Genomic DNA, 15,628 nt, shown 5'->3' with positions numbered 1-15,628 from the left:
ATGATACCCACCCAATTTACTAGGGAAATAGAAAGAAAAAGAAACCAGACTCTCACCACTTTAGAATTACAGTTAGAGAAGACAAATTTGGAGCAGCAAAACTGTAGTAATAACCAAGTGTATTATTTGAAATCTGTCTCAAAGGCAAAGACAAAAAAGCCATTAGAATGTTTTCAGATAGAATCGTCATCTCCACCGTTGCATCGTCGACGGCATACCAGTGAAAGAGGTAAAACTACAAATTATGTTGCAGGTTCTTGTATAAGTTATTAATGATATTGTAGCAATATTTGGGTAAAACCTAACCAATATAAAAGAGCATCATGTTCATATGATTGGTTTTTGTTTTGTTTTTTTACATGAAGAAATCCCACAATGGAATTTTTTCCAACTTACTATTTACACAATTTTAATATCCAGTTTTAACGTTTTTTTAATATTCTAATTTTTTGTGCATCTATTTTTGACAAGCATGGAAAACTTTAGAGTTAAATGGCTTCTCTGATATACCAAATTTTATCATGGTAAAAATGTTATAATTTTGAACACTCAAAGCTACGAAGTATTGTACACTAGTAAGTTTCATATATGTAATAAAAGTTACACTGCATATGTTTTTCATTCTTTTTCCATATTTCTTACCTGTTATTTAGCATGGATCTTGTCAAATGTTTACCACACCAAAGTGTTTTGGAAATGAATTTAAATATTTACTATTTATATGATTTTTAATATAATTATAGTATAGTCATAATATTACGAGACACCAGTTTTTCCCCTCTCATGTAACAAGAAAATGTTTTAGAATTTTTTTATTGCAGATTTATGTTTAAAAGCTTGAATATTGGAAAAAAATATTAGAAGAAACTTTATTTTTAATTGGCTTAAATACTGAAATTTTTGCTTTTTGTTAACATTGAGAAATAATATTTACAAGAATTGAGAAAAACAATGAAATAATTTCACACACCTTAACATAGTACAATTGCTAAAGTCTGTGTATTCTTAAAACCTTAATAAAATTCTTAATAAACAGTTAGCAGGTAACTTTGTGAAGCTTTATATATGAATGTTATATAGGAGAATTAAAAGATTTGTCTTTAACTGAAAAGTTTTCTCAGTTTTTTCTTTTTAATTTCAAAGAAATAGGGATACACTTGCACCCAAGTTATCTAAAGATGTTCAATCGTTTGATAGAGTTATAAAACCAAACTGTGGAAAGACAAAAGCAAGTTTAAAAAAATATCTAGAAATAGTTGTATACAAGGACTTTTAATATTAATATATATTCTTCAAAAAAAGAAACGCAAAAGGCAAAATTTGAGACATATTGTCAACAAGTTTATTCCAGGTAGTTCTGTATGACATGTGTGAAACTTTGCACATTCACTGCTGAACATCCAAAGTCTCAAAGATGAAGTCCACGCTCACTAGTTGACGTTTAACATCACTCTACGTCAATAACGAGTATGCCCCCGTGAGCATCAATAACTGCTTGGCATCTCCTGCCCATGGAAGCGATGAGATGACGAATCACATCCTGTGGAATGGTTGTCCACTCAGCCTGCAAAGCCACTGCAAGCTGAGGTAGAGTCTGAGGTTGAGGTTGTCACCGTCGCTGACGTCAGTCCAACTCGTCCCAAAGATGTTCGATGGGGTTTAAATCTGGTGATCTGGAGGGCCAGGGAAGAACATTGATGTTGTGGAGTCTCAAGAAGACAGTGGTAGGTCAGGCTGTGTGAGGACGGGCATTGTCATGTTGAAAAACGTCGTTGACGTTCACCATGATGGGTTGCACATGGGGCCTAAGAATCTAATAGACGGTTGCGTACGGTCTGATCGAAAATCCTACGCATCCCTGGTATGGTTGAGGCAGTAGACGTCGCAGTGGTGGTCCTATCTCGAAGGTGACGTAACCGGATGTAGCGATCTTATGCGGGCGTGGTCACACGAGGTCTTCCAGATCGTGGACGGTCACGAGTTGATCCATGTTGACGATTCCATAGCCTTGTGATGGTGCTTGGGTGGACATTTACAGCTCTGGCAACATCTGATCGAGATTCGCCTGCTTCCAAGCGACCAATGGCGTTGTTGCGTTGTGCTTCAGTCAATCTTGGCGTAACTGTATTGCGTGTCAGTGGCTTAACAATGAGCTATGGAAACCGAGAACCCGTCATTTTTATAGGGATTTTACACATGTTGCACTTGCAGAACATGCAGATCTCTCAAACAAATTTATTGGACACAAATGCGTTTTGGCGAAAAATCCGATGTTTTCCTTCGTTTTCAAAGTGCACAACTTTTATTGTCATTTTGGTCTGACAATCAGTGCCTTAACACGTGTAACATCACATACTCTGAGCTTGTAACGTTATTACATATATTTCTCTTTAAAATAAAAAAATATCCCTTTTGCGTTTCTTTTTTTGAAGAGTATAATATCACTTTGTCTTTTGTGTTACAGGAATGGTTAACCAAAGACTTGTGTTTGATAATGACCACCAGGAACAACCGCAGCATGACTGTGATAGTGGTCTACAGCACTCAGTATCAGAAACTAACTTTCACAGTTCAGATTGGAGGAATCAGAGTAGTAACCAATGTGACATTTCCCCACTCTTATCCCAAGATGTTGGCGACAAGACTGTGTTGCCTCTGAAGATATGTGATAAGGAAGATCTCCAAAAGCACAGAATGTTGGGTGTTGAAACTCAGGTAAACTTAATGAATATTTTGTCCTGAGCTGCATCTCTTGAAATGTGTGATTTACATCTTAGCCAAAATAATAAGAAAAATTTAGTGTGACATATTCTGTGTTTGAACTACACTGTAAAATCGATTTCAATTACAATAAAAAAAAAAGGTGTTCATAGCTATCTCAAACTATACGCCTCTCATGTAGCTAGTTCAGTCCTCTAGAAATTTATTTTTTTTATGCACAATTAAAGACACTTTCTGTTAAAATTTAGGTTCACTTAACTGGTTAGTTTTTTGTGTGTTTTTTTTTTTTTTTGTTTATGCACAGATGCAGAGACTTCCTGCAAATATAGGGAATACCTTTTTTTGATAGGACAATTTCTGATGTATATAAAACATTTCTTTAATTTCCAGTAAGTTATGTATATGCTATTAACATGTACTCAAGTAGTTTCCTCTTCCTTTTCATAAATTTATTTGTTTAATTTATCATATTACTCCTTATTTCTACATGGACAATGTTCTTGTACTTCTCATATTCTATACAAAATTATCATATTGTGTTTTTTTAATACTCAGATATGTGGTGATCCTGATGGATGCAGGCTAGATTTTCAGTCTTCTTATTTTCCTGTTGGAGTCCCTACTCAATCAGAGTCCACACCTGGAGTAAGGATACAGTTTTTGTGTTTTACAGTTTATAAAAAAAATATATATATATATATATATATATATATTCATATATATGCATGTTATTCATCCACAAATACAACAGTAGAACTTGTTAATGTGACACAGCAGCCAGAATTTTAAGTGTTATTTGTAAAATTAAATTATTAAATGGATTAATCTTTGTATTGTACCAATGTTAAAAAGCCTTGATAATTGTGAAATAATTTTACGTACGATTGGGCTGTCGATAAATAAAATTTGTTCAAATACCTGTGTTCTTATTTTGAACCTTATTTCACTCTAGGACTTGTGTCTTAAAAAGGGTTGGCTGCTAAGGCAAGGCCTCAAAGACTGGTACAAGCAGTGGTTTGTTCTCAATAATTCCTGTCTAATATTCTATCATGATCCTAATGCAGAGGAGCTGAGTATCATGGATGGCATTGTAGATTTACAGTTGGTGAAAGGAGTAGAAGAGCTGGAAATGAACAAGAATCATGCATTTTGTATTAAAGTAAGGTGATATTTATTACAAAGTAAACTTATGGGCCTAATGCAAGGTGATATTTATTACAAAGTAAACTTATGGGCCTAATGCAAGGTGATATTTATTACAAAGTAAACTTATGGACCTAATGCAAGGTGATATTTATTACAAAGTAAACTTATGGGCCTAATGCAAGGTGATATTTATTGCAAAGTAAACTTATGGGCCTAAAGTAAGGTGATATTTATTACAAAGTAAACTTATGGGCCTAATGCAAGGTGATATTTATTACAAAGTAAACTTATGGGCCTAATGCAAGGTGATATTTATTACAAAGTAAACTTATGGGCCTAATGCAAGGTGATATTTATTGCAAAGTAAACTTATGGGCCTAAAGTAAGGTGATATTTATTACAAAGAAAACTTATGGGCCTAATTCAAGGTGATATTTATTACAAAGTAAACTTATGGGCCTAATTCAAGGTGATATTTATTACAAAGTAAACTTATGGGCCTAATGCAAGGTGATATTTATTACAAAGTAAACTTATGGGCCTAATGCAAGGTGATATTTATTGCAAAGTAAACTTATGGGCCTAAAGTAAGGTGATATTTATTACAAAGTAAACTTATGGGCCTAATGCAAGGTGATATTTATTACAAAGTAAACTTATGGGCCTAATGCAAGGTGATATTTATTACAAAGTAAACTTATGGGCCTAATGCAAGGTGATATTTATTACAAAGTAAACTTATGGACCTAATGCCAACCATAATAAAATAAACGTGTGAAATGTATTTCCAACATGAACCTTGTTCATTATACTTAAATATTTTCTTCCAAATTTTATTTGTTGCTACAGTAATATATATATATGTATAAAAATAATTTATCTTACGTTTTTTCCCAACTGAACAAAGTATGTTAAAACTAATATTATATAGTAGCAACAACTATTTAAATACGTGGTAAATTGTCATAATAAAATCTATTAATAGTCACTTGAAAACAAAAGTAAAAAAATGTATCTCAGGATAGCTTATATTGGTGTCTCATCATCATGAAAAGTAAAAAAATCTAAGCAACTATATTTTATAAATATAATTACATATAAAACACAGCAATTTCAAATAGTGATCCAATAAAAGTAAATAACATTTATGTGTGTATTAACTAACTGTATTCAGATACATTTATAACAATTATTTTCATATTAATTTCATATTCTCAAAACAGAAACAATCATTGTCATTATTGGTTTTTTATCCCTTTTGCTCATCAAAATTTGAAGAAATTGTAATAATGTATAATTTCCTTTTTTAATATTACTATTTATTTATAACTGTTGCAAGATTTTAACATATGTTTATATGTAACATATAAAAATTAAATTACAGGAAAAGCTAACCTTATTGGTTAAATTCTAATGCCTGATAGGTGAATATTGCCCTGAGGAAAAATTATAGTATTGAGTGAAAACAAATTAGAGAATATAAAGTTGTATTCATTCTTACATATGCACACACACACAAAATCAAGAGTTAACATTTATTTGTGAAAAACGTTTTATTTATTTAATTCTATAAATAAATAAAAATTCTTAATAGCTGTTTTAATTTGGGTCGACTTTAGTATGGTAAAAAAAAAAAAAAAGTTTCTGATTTTTCTGAATGTAATATGGCACGTGTAGCCTTGTAGGTTCAAAGTCAAAATAGTTTTGAACAAGTTAGCACTAACTGGAACCTTGCAACTTCAACACATGAAGTTTTAGCTGTTTACTATTACCAAATCTAGGTGTGCTGTAATTCTTTAAGCTTTGAGAAACATGCAATAAAAGCTCTTTTCTGTCATTTTCAACTGTATAAGCCAATAGGGTGTTCAGTTCTGTGGAGACTTTTGTAGAACGTAGAACAAAGTGGTCAAAGCTTAGTTTGGAAATATAATGACAGAGGAAAATATTTTTGTGAATAACTTTTCCATAATTATAATATGATTTAGTTTAAAACTTGGTTTATCAACTTTTACTTCATGAAAGTTAGGGTAAGAAAAGAAATGGTTTTTTGGAGTGTGATGAGATGAGCTTATTTATATCATATCAAGTTTTATCTCACCAGTAAGCTGTTTTTTGTTAGGCTTTGTTTACACTGGATTTATTGGTCTGATACTATTTAAGTCAGGCCTTGACAATTTCTGGATGCCAGGTCACCACAGGTACTAAATATTTCATCATGACAACTAATATTTTCTCCCTTTTTATTTGAGCTTAGGGCTGTGCTAAGTAGAACTAGAATATAGAATAATTCTGAACTACTGGAAGTCTGGAACTATTTTTACATTCGTTGAGATCTAAATCAAACTTTGCTTCTAGGATTTTAATAGTAGATCTAGTACTTCATGTTTTTATTAAGGGATGAAATGTTGGGGTTGCTCAATATGTTACTAATTTTATGCCATTTTGTTTTTCTTATTTCTCTCAATTCAAGTTATCAGTGTGCAGGTTTAAACTCACAGGACTGAAGGCAGTTACTTCAGGCAGTACTATCAACAGTTGATAGTATCAATACTATCACATTACCAATAATGTGATTGCTGCTGTGAAAGTAAATACATACAGCGCCCAGTTCCGAGTGCAAACAGTAACAAAGTTAGGTTAGGCACATCAACAGACCTTTATGTATTGTTATACAATTGTTGTAGCAGTAAGTATGTTAAAACTATTATGAAAAACAACCTACCTGGCCAATCGATACTGTAGTGTTATTTTCATTTTACGTTCATTCATTGCAAAAATCCACCTAAGTTATAATTATTGTCTACTGTTTTAATAAATGCACATATTGAAGTGTAATATATTTTATATAATTTAAACTTAATTTTTAACACAGGTCACTTACTAATAATTTTGATATGGTAATAAATGTTATTTTTATTGTATACTAGAGATCTAAAACACAGTGAAATTGTGTGCAACGTTTTTTTGAATCAAAATAAAGACAAAATTTACAGTTTTATGAAGTAAAACTTCATAGGAAAGTTTTGAAAGAATGCAGGAATATAAAGATATCAGTAATTGAAATCTACTACAAAAGTAGGTATTTTCCATCATTTAAAAATGAAATATTACATGGAAATCTTTTCAAAACTTCAACATTGAAAATTCATACAAATATCATATAATAGCAATAAGATATTTTATATACATAAGTTACATAACTATAAAATGTTCATAGGTTATTTCAAACTATTTGATCCAGTAGTTTTATTGTGATATAACAAAACAAACCACAAAACACATGCATTAAATCAGTGCTGCTGGGCCTTTTAGTGTTAAGTTGTACTTTTAGTTTTGTTTTTCATTGTTTATTTTTGGAATTTTTCTTATTGTTTTCAGCAACTCTTGCCACTTTAGTAACTGTCTTACATCAACACAATTTTTTTACTTTTCAGGTGACACTAGATAGAAAATGTTAATCATATAAATTATACTCTTAATTTTGAAAATTTACACACTAGAGAAATTTATATGTATGACTGCCAAATATCTTAGTAGTTGATTTAATAAGGAAAAGGTGGTTTATTAACAGTTAGTATAATCTGTTTTTTTAATCTTGCTCTAAATTCTACAGACATTTGACAATAAGAAGTATGTGTTTGCTGCTGTCACTGTGGGTGTTCGAAGCAATTGGATTCAGGCAATCAGACATGTTGTTGAAAACTGGGATGCATTAAATGTGCAGAAGAAGAATTTTGCAGAAGATGTTTCCTTAAGAAATCAACATGAGAAATCCGGTTTAATTAGTCCTGTACGTAGTGATGAGCCAATCAAGCTATTGGATGCTTCTTCCAGCGATGATCCATCTGAATACTTTTCAGTTGTGGATGATGATGAAGGAACTGACCGACAGACTTCTCCACGAACGTTACCTCCCTCTCCACCTCTTACTAGAACTGCCATATCAAAAGTCAAAGAAAAAGCTCGATCTCGTTCATCGTCAAGTTCTAGATTAGGTCATCAGCTACAATCCCCTGGTCTACCAGAGAATGAACATTCTGTGAGCCTTACTGAGATTGATCAACAGAGTGATGGTGGAGTAAGTGACCAGTCTAATTCAAGTTTTCAAGGAGGAGACTTGAGCTACTGGGAGAGAAAGGCTTCGGCTAGGGTAAGACTTAATATAGCATAAAGATAAACAATACCTAATTAATAGCAAAATGAGAGCAAACCTGGATTTGTTCTTCTGTAGAAATCAGAAAAAAAAGTCAAAGAACCTATTTCTTTGTTTGTTTGTTTGTTTTTCCTAGTCTGATGGAATTTTGAAAATAATGCCACAAACTAATAAGTCAACATTACTGTCTTCTTTTAAGGTGCCATTTGACATTTGCACAAGGCATAAGGTATATGAAGCAAAAAATATTGTAGTAATTTTTTAATTCATAGGAAATTGTTCTTAAAGTCTCAAATATAAAAATCTGGCAAAGCAGTAAATCTAATAGACTTAACATTTTTTATAATAATTGTAGATTGCAGATATTTTTTTCACATTAGTATTAGTTTAATAGTTTTATTTATTACCCTTTTGATCTTTAAAAACAAAATGTAAACCAATTTGTTGTTTTATCTCAGGAGTATATAAATGAAAACGTTGAGAATGGAAAGAAAATCACTTCCAACAACAATGATGCAATATCAGACTCATTAATAGCTCTTAAAAATCATCCTGACTTGCAGATATCAAAGAATGAAGACTTGATACCTGAAAAGGATGAGGTTGTGAAGCTAAGTAATGGTAAAGGTACATTTTTAGTAGAAGAGTATATAGTTGAAACAAAACTTGAACAGAAGAGTAAGGAACAGAGAATCAGTAAAGGAAGTTCCAAAGAAATTTCTGAAAAATTCAGCAGCAAGGATAAACAAAGAGATAGAAATCAGAAACAAGGAGAAAATCTATATAAATTAAAATACGAATTTTTAAAAATGAAGTACAAAAAAGAAAGAGCAGAATGGGAAGACATATTGTCTAAAGAAAAATTATACAATCCTCTAAAACCAAGAAAAATGGAAGACTTACAAGAAACTCTTCAGAATTGTAAAGAACAGCTTTGTAATATCAAGTGTAAGCTAGAAAAATCAACTGAAAAGAAAAGAGATGTCCTGGCTTTCTGGAAAGAGATTTCTAAACTGTATGAAGATGTAGAAAAGTTCGTTGGTTTAAGTGAAAGGAGATCAAAGAAAGATAATGAAGTCTCTAAACTAAAACAATTGATAAGTGAACTACAAGGAACATGTGATGAAAGAAAAGAAGAACTTGAAAGTCTAAGAAATGAATATGACTCGTGTAAGAATTACATAAAAGAGTTGGAACACGATCTTATAAGAACACGTGCTGAACTAAAAAAGACCACAGTGGACAAAGTAGACTTGCAAGGTGTTATTAAGCAACTTGAAAAGATGCTAAGGAGCTCTCTGCATGGTTCTGATGAATTATCTGTCAAGGAACAGGATTCTCTCTTGTTACTGGAGAACTTAGAACTGAAGACCAAACTTGAAACAGTAACTGATGTCACTAGGAGTCTCAAAAAGAGGTTAGAAGAAGCCCACCAAAGTTTTGATGATCTTGAAATCAACTATTACAAGCTACAGCAAGATGTTAAGAGGATGCAAGACAGCCATTCCTCTCAGCTGTCTCTGATGACTGCTAGAGTTGATGACTTAACTACCAAACTTACAGTATCTGAGAGAAACTTTCGACAAACAAAACAAAAACTCACAAGGAGTGAGTCTAGACAGGAGAGACGTAAAAGTTCACTTCGTGGCAAAGATGGCTTGAATGTGTCCAAAGAATTTGAATTAAAACTAGTAGACCTAGAACAGAAATTAGAATCACTTGAGTATTCTTTGAAAAACTCGCAAAAAGGCAAAGAAGTAAATGAAGAATTTGTTTCTACATCACAAACACATAACAATAAAGAGAACTCTGAAAAGTCATCAGGAGAAACCCAGGGTTTCTTAATTCGACTTAATAACTTGGATACAAAAGTGAAAAATGCATGTACTTTTGCAGAGTCCTTAAACCATGAAAATGATCAAATAGATAGCTTAGAAAAGCCCAAAATATGTATACAGGTGAAAACTGATAGTGAAGAAAGTGGTCCAGAAGAATGGAGTACACTGTCCTTAGCTAATAGCATCACTGATCTCCATGAACTAGTAACAGAAGAAGGTGATGGTGAAAAACCTCAAACACTTTCTGAGTGTGTGTATTCTCTGTTTGAAAAAGTTCAATCTTTAAGCCTATGGTTTAGAAATGTTGTGTACCTCCTACATAAGCAAGAAGGTCTTGATGAAAGTGTTAATACAGAATTGAAGCACCTTGTGGAAGCTGTTGAGTGTCTGTCTTCTGGTGCTAGTGAAAACCTGCAAGTGAACCAAGATAAGGGAACTCTGTTAGAACTAGTGTATCAACTGACTCTTCTTCAGGAAGCTGTGAAAGGTGTAGATAGACTTGCCAACTTTGAAGTTTCTGAAAAGAGGGATTTGATTGAAGAAATAGGAAGAATAAGTCATTGGCTGTTAACATTAGAGGAAGAGCTGTCTTCTTCTACAGAAGATATATCTGTTAATGGAGGCTGCACTACGAGTAATCCAGCGGTAAAGAGAACAATGTGTGTACTCCTCCAAGATTCTGTTTTTGTATTGGGCATAAGTGGACTACAGAAGAATAGTTCTCAGGACAACGTCCAACAACTCAATTCTGATATAATCACTCATTTAAAGAGATTAGAAGATATGTGGAAACGTGTTAGTATAGTACTGAGTAGAATAAAAACTGATAATCTAACAGCTCTTTTTTCATGTCTAAATAACAGTTGTGCTAGTGAAGCCTGCAGGTTACATGAACAGTTCTCAGTCACTGACTTGTCACCTACAGAAAAAATCGTTAATGAAGAACTAGTTTTAGCAGAACTTTGTCACATTGTCACACAGATCTGTGAGAAAATCTGCAAGTTATTAGTCCTCCAACGAAACCAACACATCGGGATACTGTGCCACGATCAGGAGATGTGTAAGATGTGGTGTACAGTCATTGATCAATCAATTCATCAAGAACTGGACATGTTTTCTTCAGAACTTCGTACTGGTTTACCAAAACTTCCATTATTAAGTAAGTTAGATTTTGAGTGTCTTATTGGTAAAGAAACTCTTACGAAAATAGTTGAGTTATCATATCTTCTTGCTCTTAGTGGGACTTTCCAGGGAGTTTTAACATACTTTAAAAACCAGAAGGAAATCATAGCCACTGATAAAATGAGTAAGTTTATTCAAGAGACTTCAGGTTTGTGTGATGACCAGTGGGTGGATCAGGTGCGTACCTCTATATATCAACGAGCAGAGCAAGCTGTTTTTGGTTTTTCTTCTGTCTTACCACAGAATGCGTGTAGATGTTTACATGAAGCCAATGCGATCAGTTTAGAAAAGCTTGCCAGGCAAAATGCTTCAAATTTGGTTAGTCTGCAGAGTCACTTTGAAGAAAAGCTTTCAGAAGAAGCAAGTCTTTTTCAGTTGCAGTTGGAAACCTTACAACAGGAGCCAAAGCAACAATTAAAACAGGAATGTTGTGCATGTGGAAAACTCAAGCAGGAGATTTACCAACTACAGGTACAGCTTGAAGAATGTCAGGATTCTTCAGAAAAAAACAGTGTATGTCATCATTGTGAGGAACTTCAAAACCAACTTCGTCATTTGAAGGATAATCAAAAAGAGGAACTACAAAGCCTTAAATATGAACACCACAATAAACTGGAAGCTGTAAGGAAGGATACTCAAGAATTATTTGATAAACAAGTAAGTAACAATTTGACAGAAATTTTCTATGTCTTTACCTCTGTGTAATTCATAATTTATGAATTATTAAGAAAAACAATTAGTTTGGGCTCTTCATTCACTTATAATTTATCTTGGTTGGTTATTTACTGAACAAGTAAAAGTTGCAAAACTGAAAGTTAATATGGGATATAATTTGTGTCATGGGCCTATTGACTACAATGAAGCTGTGAAATTCAGCAACATTTTCAGTCGTATTGTGTTTCAACTTGGTAAATTTATTATATAATCCAGTAAAAACATTCTATAATTGTATATTTTGTCTCTCACAATACCATGTGTCATTTAAATTGTTTTCACACAGAAACAAAGGGAAATTGTTTCAGACCCTGAACTTTTATGAGAATTAACTGAATGTTAAGACAACTCTTTGTTGCACATTTTTTGGTTATGTGACATTTTTTAAATCAGTGATAGGTAACAAGAATATTTATTCATCTCTACATTACCCCAATTCACAGGGATTTTGTGGGTTACTGTTATGAGCAGAATAGTTGAGCAGAGTATTTATGATACCCATAACAGTTTGACTAGTCAGCTGTTAACTATTCATGCATTGTAATTGTGGAAAATTTTGAGTATTTTGTTTTTATTGTTGTTTTTTGTTTTTCATAAAATAAATTGTAATTATAAAAAAAAAAAAAAAAAAAAAAGCTGGATACTTGAAATACTTGTTGAAGCCTAATTGCTACTGCTGTTGTTTTTTTCTTATAGAATAAACTCCACAGTGAGGAAGTCAGTCAACTTCAGAATGAACTCCAACTTTCTCAGAAACGCTTGAAGCATCTTGAGGTACTTTGAAGCATGTAACTGAACATTTCTTTACGAATGATGTTTTCTTCTAGTACTTTATTTAGCATATTCAGTTCTACTTACTAAAAATTATCTTAGTTACACCTGCAAGTCATGATTTTGACACCAATGTTCTCAGTGGTTAATAGGTTATCATGGGAATTAAACTTTTACCATTAGATGGTAGTCCACGGATTTATTGAAATAAAGAAGATGGTAATTCTTCAGTAAAACCTGCATGTTTCCAGTCAAATTACTGCTTTGAAAAAAAAGCATCATGAAATAAAAACAAACATACAGTTTTAGGATATTTGTTTTAACAATGAAGTAAACTACAGCTTCATTATAATATGAATAGTAAGCTTACAAAGAGATATTGTTAAAATTTATACAGATGTTTTCTCGCAAGCTGTAAACTTGTCAACTTTACCAGGAAGTAGATGTTGCACATTACTTATGTCAACCATGTAGTGATTGGTTGGAACATTTATCCATTCTCTTACAACAGCTAATCATAACATTCATTACAGTTCAGTGAAGTTCTGTCTGTAATTTTTTGTATTTCGTCTTTACGCTTACAAGAAATGATGGTGACTACCAGAATTTTACTGCTAGATAGTTCTAGATATCTGTGCTACTTAAATGTTGAATTTATCTTAAACAAATGGTATATTAAAATGAAATACACTTCTGTACTGACTGCAGCTATCAAGATAAATAATTTTAGATCTAATACATTTACTAAGAATTAATTTTAACAGATTGTCAGTACAGTAGGTACAACCAACTTATCTGCCAAAGGAAGTTATTATTAAAAGGACCAATAACTTGATAAGGAGTGATTGATTACATTTGAGCTGTGTCAGTTAATATTGTCAAGGTTTGAGCAAAATGGTTTATATACTGTATAAGTAATAAGATGACCTAGCAAACTAGAATAATAAGAGTAATGATAGTTCAGAAAAGGTAACTTAAAATTGAGTTATTTGTGTTTTATGCAAAATGATTTATTTAACAAATTACATCTCTATTTCATAAAATGTACATGTATCACATTTTTATGTCATGCATATTACATGTGGCAAACTGTCATCAAATCTATAAACAATTGTCCATCTTTGTTTTGCATATTTAACACTTTGAATGGTTATCAGTGTGGCAGTCATTATCAAAAGATTTTTGTTCATTGTTTTCAGCTCATCTAAATGAGGTGTTTGTTTTTCTGAGATATTGTCACACAGAATCTATCTCTGTACAAAAACATTATTTATTCTTTGATATGTGTTTTATTTAATCAATAAGCTACAGATTAATTACTCACAGGAATAATTACTTATGTCATGTGTCATCTGACATGTTGAGAAACACTCATTCGGACTGTTGATTGATGAGGTTTTTCCCACCTTGCTTTGCGGTCTCATTTTCATGGCCAATTTCACACTACACTTCAAAACACTGGTATGTCAGGCAGTGAAATGAACCTCAAACTGCTTTTGAAATTATTAATTTTTTTTGATCATGTTGAACAGTTGAGGTTAGGATTTTCGTACTCTGGAGAATATTACATAAAATATGAAAATTCCCCAACCTTCGTATTCATTTTCATTATGTGACATGGCATCTAATCACTTGCCTGTTGTGGACATCAACAACAATAGTTGAATTGTCACTAATTCAGATTATAGTATATGCATATACACATACAATCAAATAAATGAACAGACAACAAACACAATATGTTTATATGTTTTATTAAAATTAAGGAAAGTCTCCACTGAGAGGTTGTTACCTGATCTTCCATCAAAACATCATGGTCATATGTTGCATGAAATTGTTTCTGGGAGATCAGGTCAATGTAAAGTAATTCCATACACAGAAGAGAAAGTCATGTCTAAAAGGAGGTTATTATTGGAAGGGGTTGTATCCACCAGGGGCCACTGTATAGAGTTAAATTAAAGATGAAGTTACGTTGTATCTGGATGTGTGGTGTGAGCTAGTAAGATACTGTAAATTTAATGTGACCAGTTTCCATTAATTTGTTATGGGTTTAAAACATTTGGTAAGTAAATTGTATTAATTAATCAGATTTGCATTCTTACCTGCAAGAATGTTTTTGATGTTAACCCTGATTAATTATTAAACATGTTTTGACATCTTTGGGATTTTTATGAATACTTGAAAACCTGGAAAACTGCTTTAACAATATACAGCCTTTAAATACTGTGACATTTTATAGTAGGGTCTTGGATATTTTGATAGTTTTATCACATTAACTTCATAATATCCAGTTTCTGATATACCTCTTTTCAGGTGCTTTGTGTTAAGTTGTTTGGAAGTAGACACTGTAGGTGACATGTTACTTCTAAAGATCTGTATTTTACTGTAATATCTACACTTTCCTTCATATTGTACCTAAGTAATTATTTTCCTGTATAAAAGTTTAAATGCTGAAGGCTGGTGTGAATAAGTTAAAAAAGTATTTTTGCAATTTCATGATTTTTATCACAAGTTTTAAATCTGTTTATAATGCTTGCAGAGTGTAGTGTGTCTTTGTTATTTAGTCCTTGAAAGTCCTTGATTCCATATGGAAAAACTGGATATAAACCCTGTATTTTTTTAACAGAGTTTTAGAGTTGAATGAATTTATAAGGGAGTATATTTGAGCATCTGCATTGTGTTATGAACCTGTTTAATGTCTTAACATATGTGTTGTAGTGTAGATATAATGATTAAATGTGAAAGGATTAATGATACTTAATGTATTTTGTGTTTCAGTTCGAGTACGATGAGCAGATGAAAAGCCTGATTGAGATTTACCAACAGAAACTAGAAAACAAACATGAAATGATCAGCGAGGAGTCTATACGGAGACGTTATCAGTCAGAAATTGAGCAGTGGAGAGTCAGTAGATAAGTTTATATGTTTGAAATAAATAAATGTAATGCAGTGTAGTTTTTTTAACTGTTTAGTATGATTTTATTCATTAAGTAAGCTATAATAAACTGATTTTAAGTGTATTGGTAGGTTTGTCCACTTATTTTCATAATGTTGTGTTCAGTTATTGTATTTTTTCAACTGTTCTTATTTTTGCAAATTGATG

The 15,628-nt window shown here is 32.1% G+C and overlaps 2 protein-coding genes across 2 annotated transcripts in view; both read left to right on the top strand.

Annotated features, from left to right (window-relative positions):
• Positions 1 to 15,628, top strand: part of T48 (FU domain-containing protein T48) — a 161,629-nt gene that overhangs the window by 72,749 nt on the left and 73,252 nt on the right. The gene's annotated exons all lie outside the window — the stretch shown is intronic.
• Positions 1 to 15,628, top strand: part of LOC143227331 (uncharacterized) — a 138,578-nt gene that overhangs the window by 102,524 nt on the left and 20,426 nt on the right. Inside the window, exons 9-16 of the mRNA XM_076458787.1 lie at positions 3 to 229; positions 2,465 to 2,715; positions 3,277 to 3,366; positions 3,674 to 3,880; positions 7,481 to 8,017; positions 8,479 to 11,697; positions 12,451 to 12,528; positions 15,304 to 15,429. Coding sequence (XP_076314902.1) covers positions 3 to 229; positions 2,465 to 2,715; positions 3,277 to 3,366; positions 3,674 to 3,880; positions 7,481 to 8,017; positions 8,479 to 11,697; positions 12,451 to 12,528; positions 15,304 to 15,429 — 4,735 coding nt within the window. The remainder of the gene's footprint in view (positions 1 to 2; positions 230 to 2,464; positions 2,716 to 3,276; positions 3,367 to 3,673; positions 3,881 to 7,480; positions 8,018 to 8,478; positions 11,698 to 12,450; positions 12,529 to 15,303; positions 15,430 to 15,628) is intronic.

Source organism: Tachypleus tridentatus, chromosome 9, assembly GCF_004210375.1.
Source record: "Tachypleus tridentatus isolate NWPU-2018 chromosome 9, ASM421037v1, whole genome shotgun sequence".
Taxonomy (NCBI): Eukaryota; Metazoa; Arthropoda; class Merostomata; order Xiphosura; family Limulidae; genus Tachypleus; species Tachypleus tridentatus.
The sequence above is the reverse complement of the archived record's forward strand: the minus strand, read 5'-3'. Positions and strand labels throughout refer to the sequence as shown.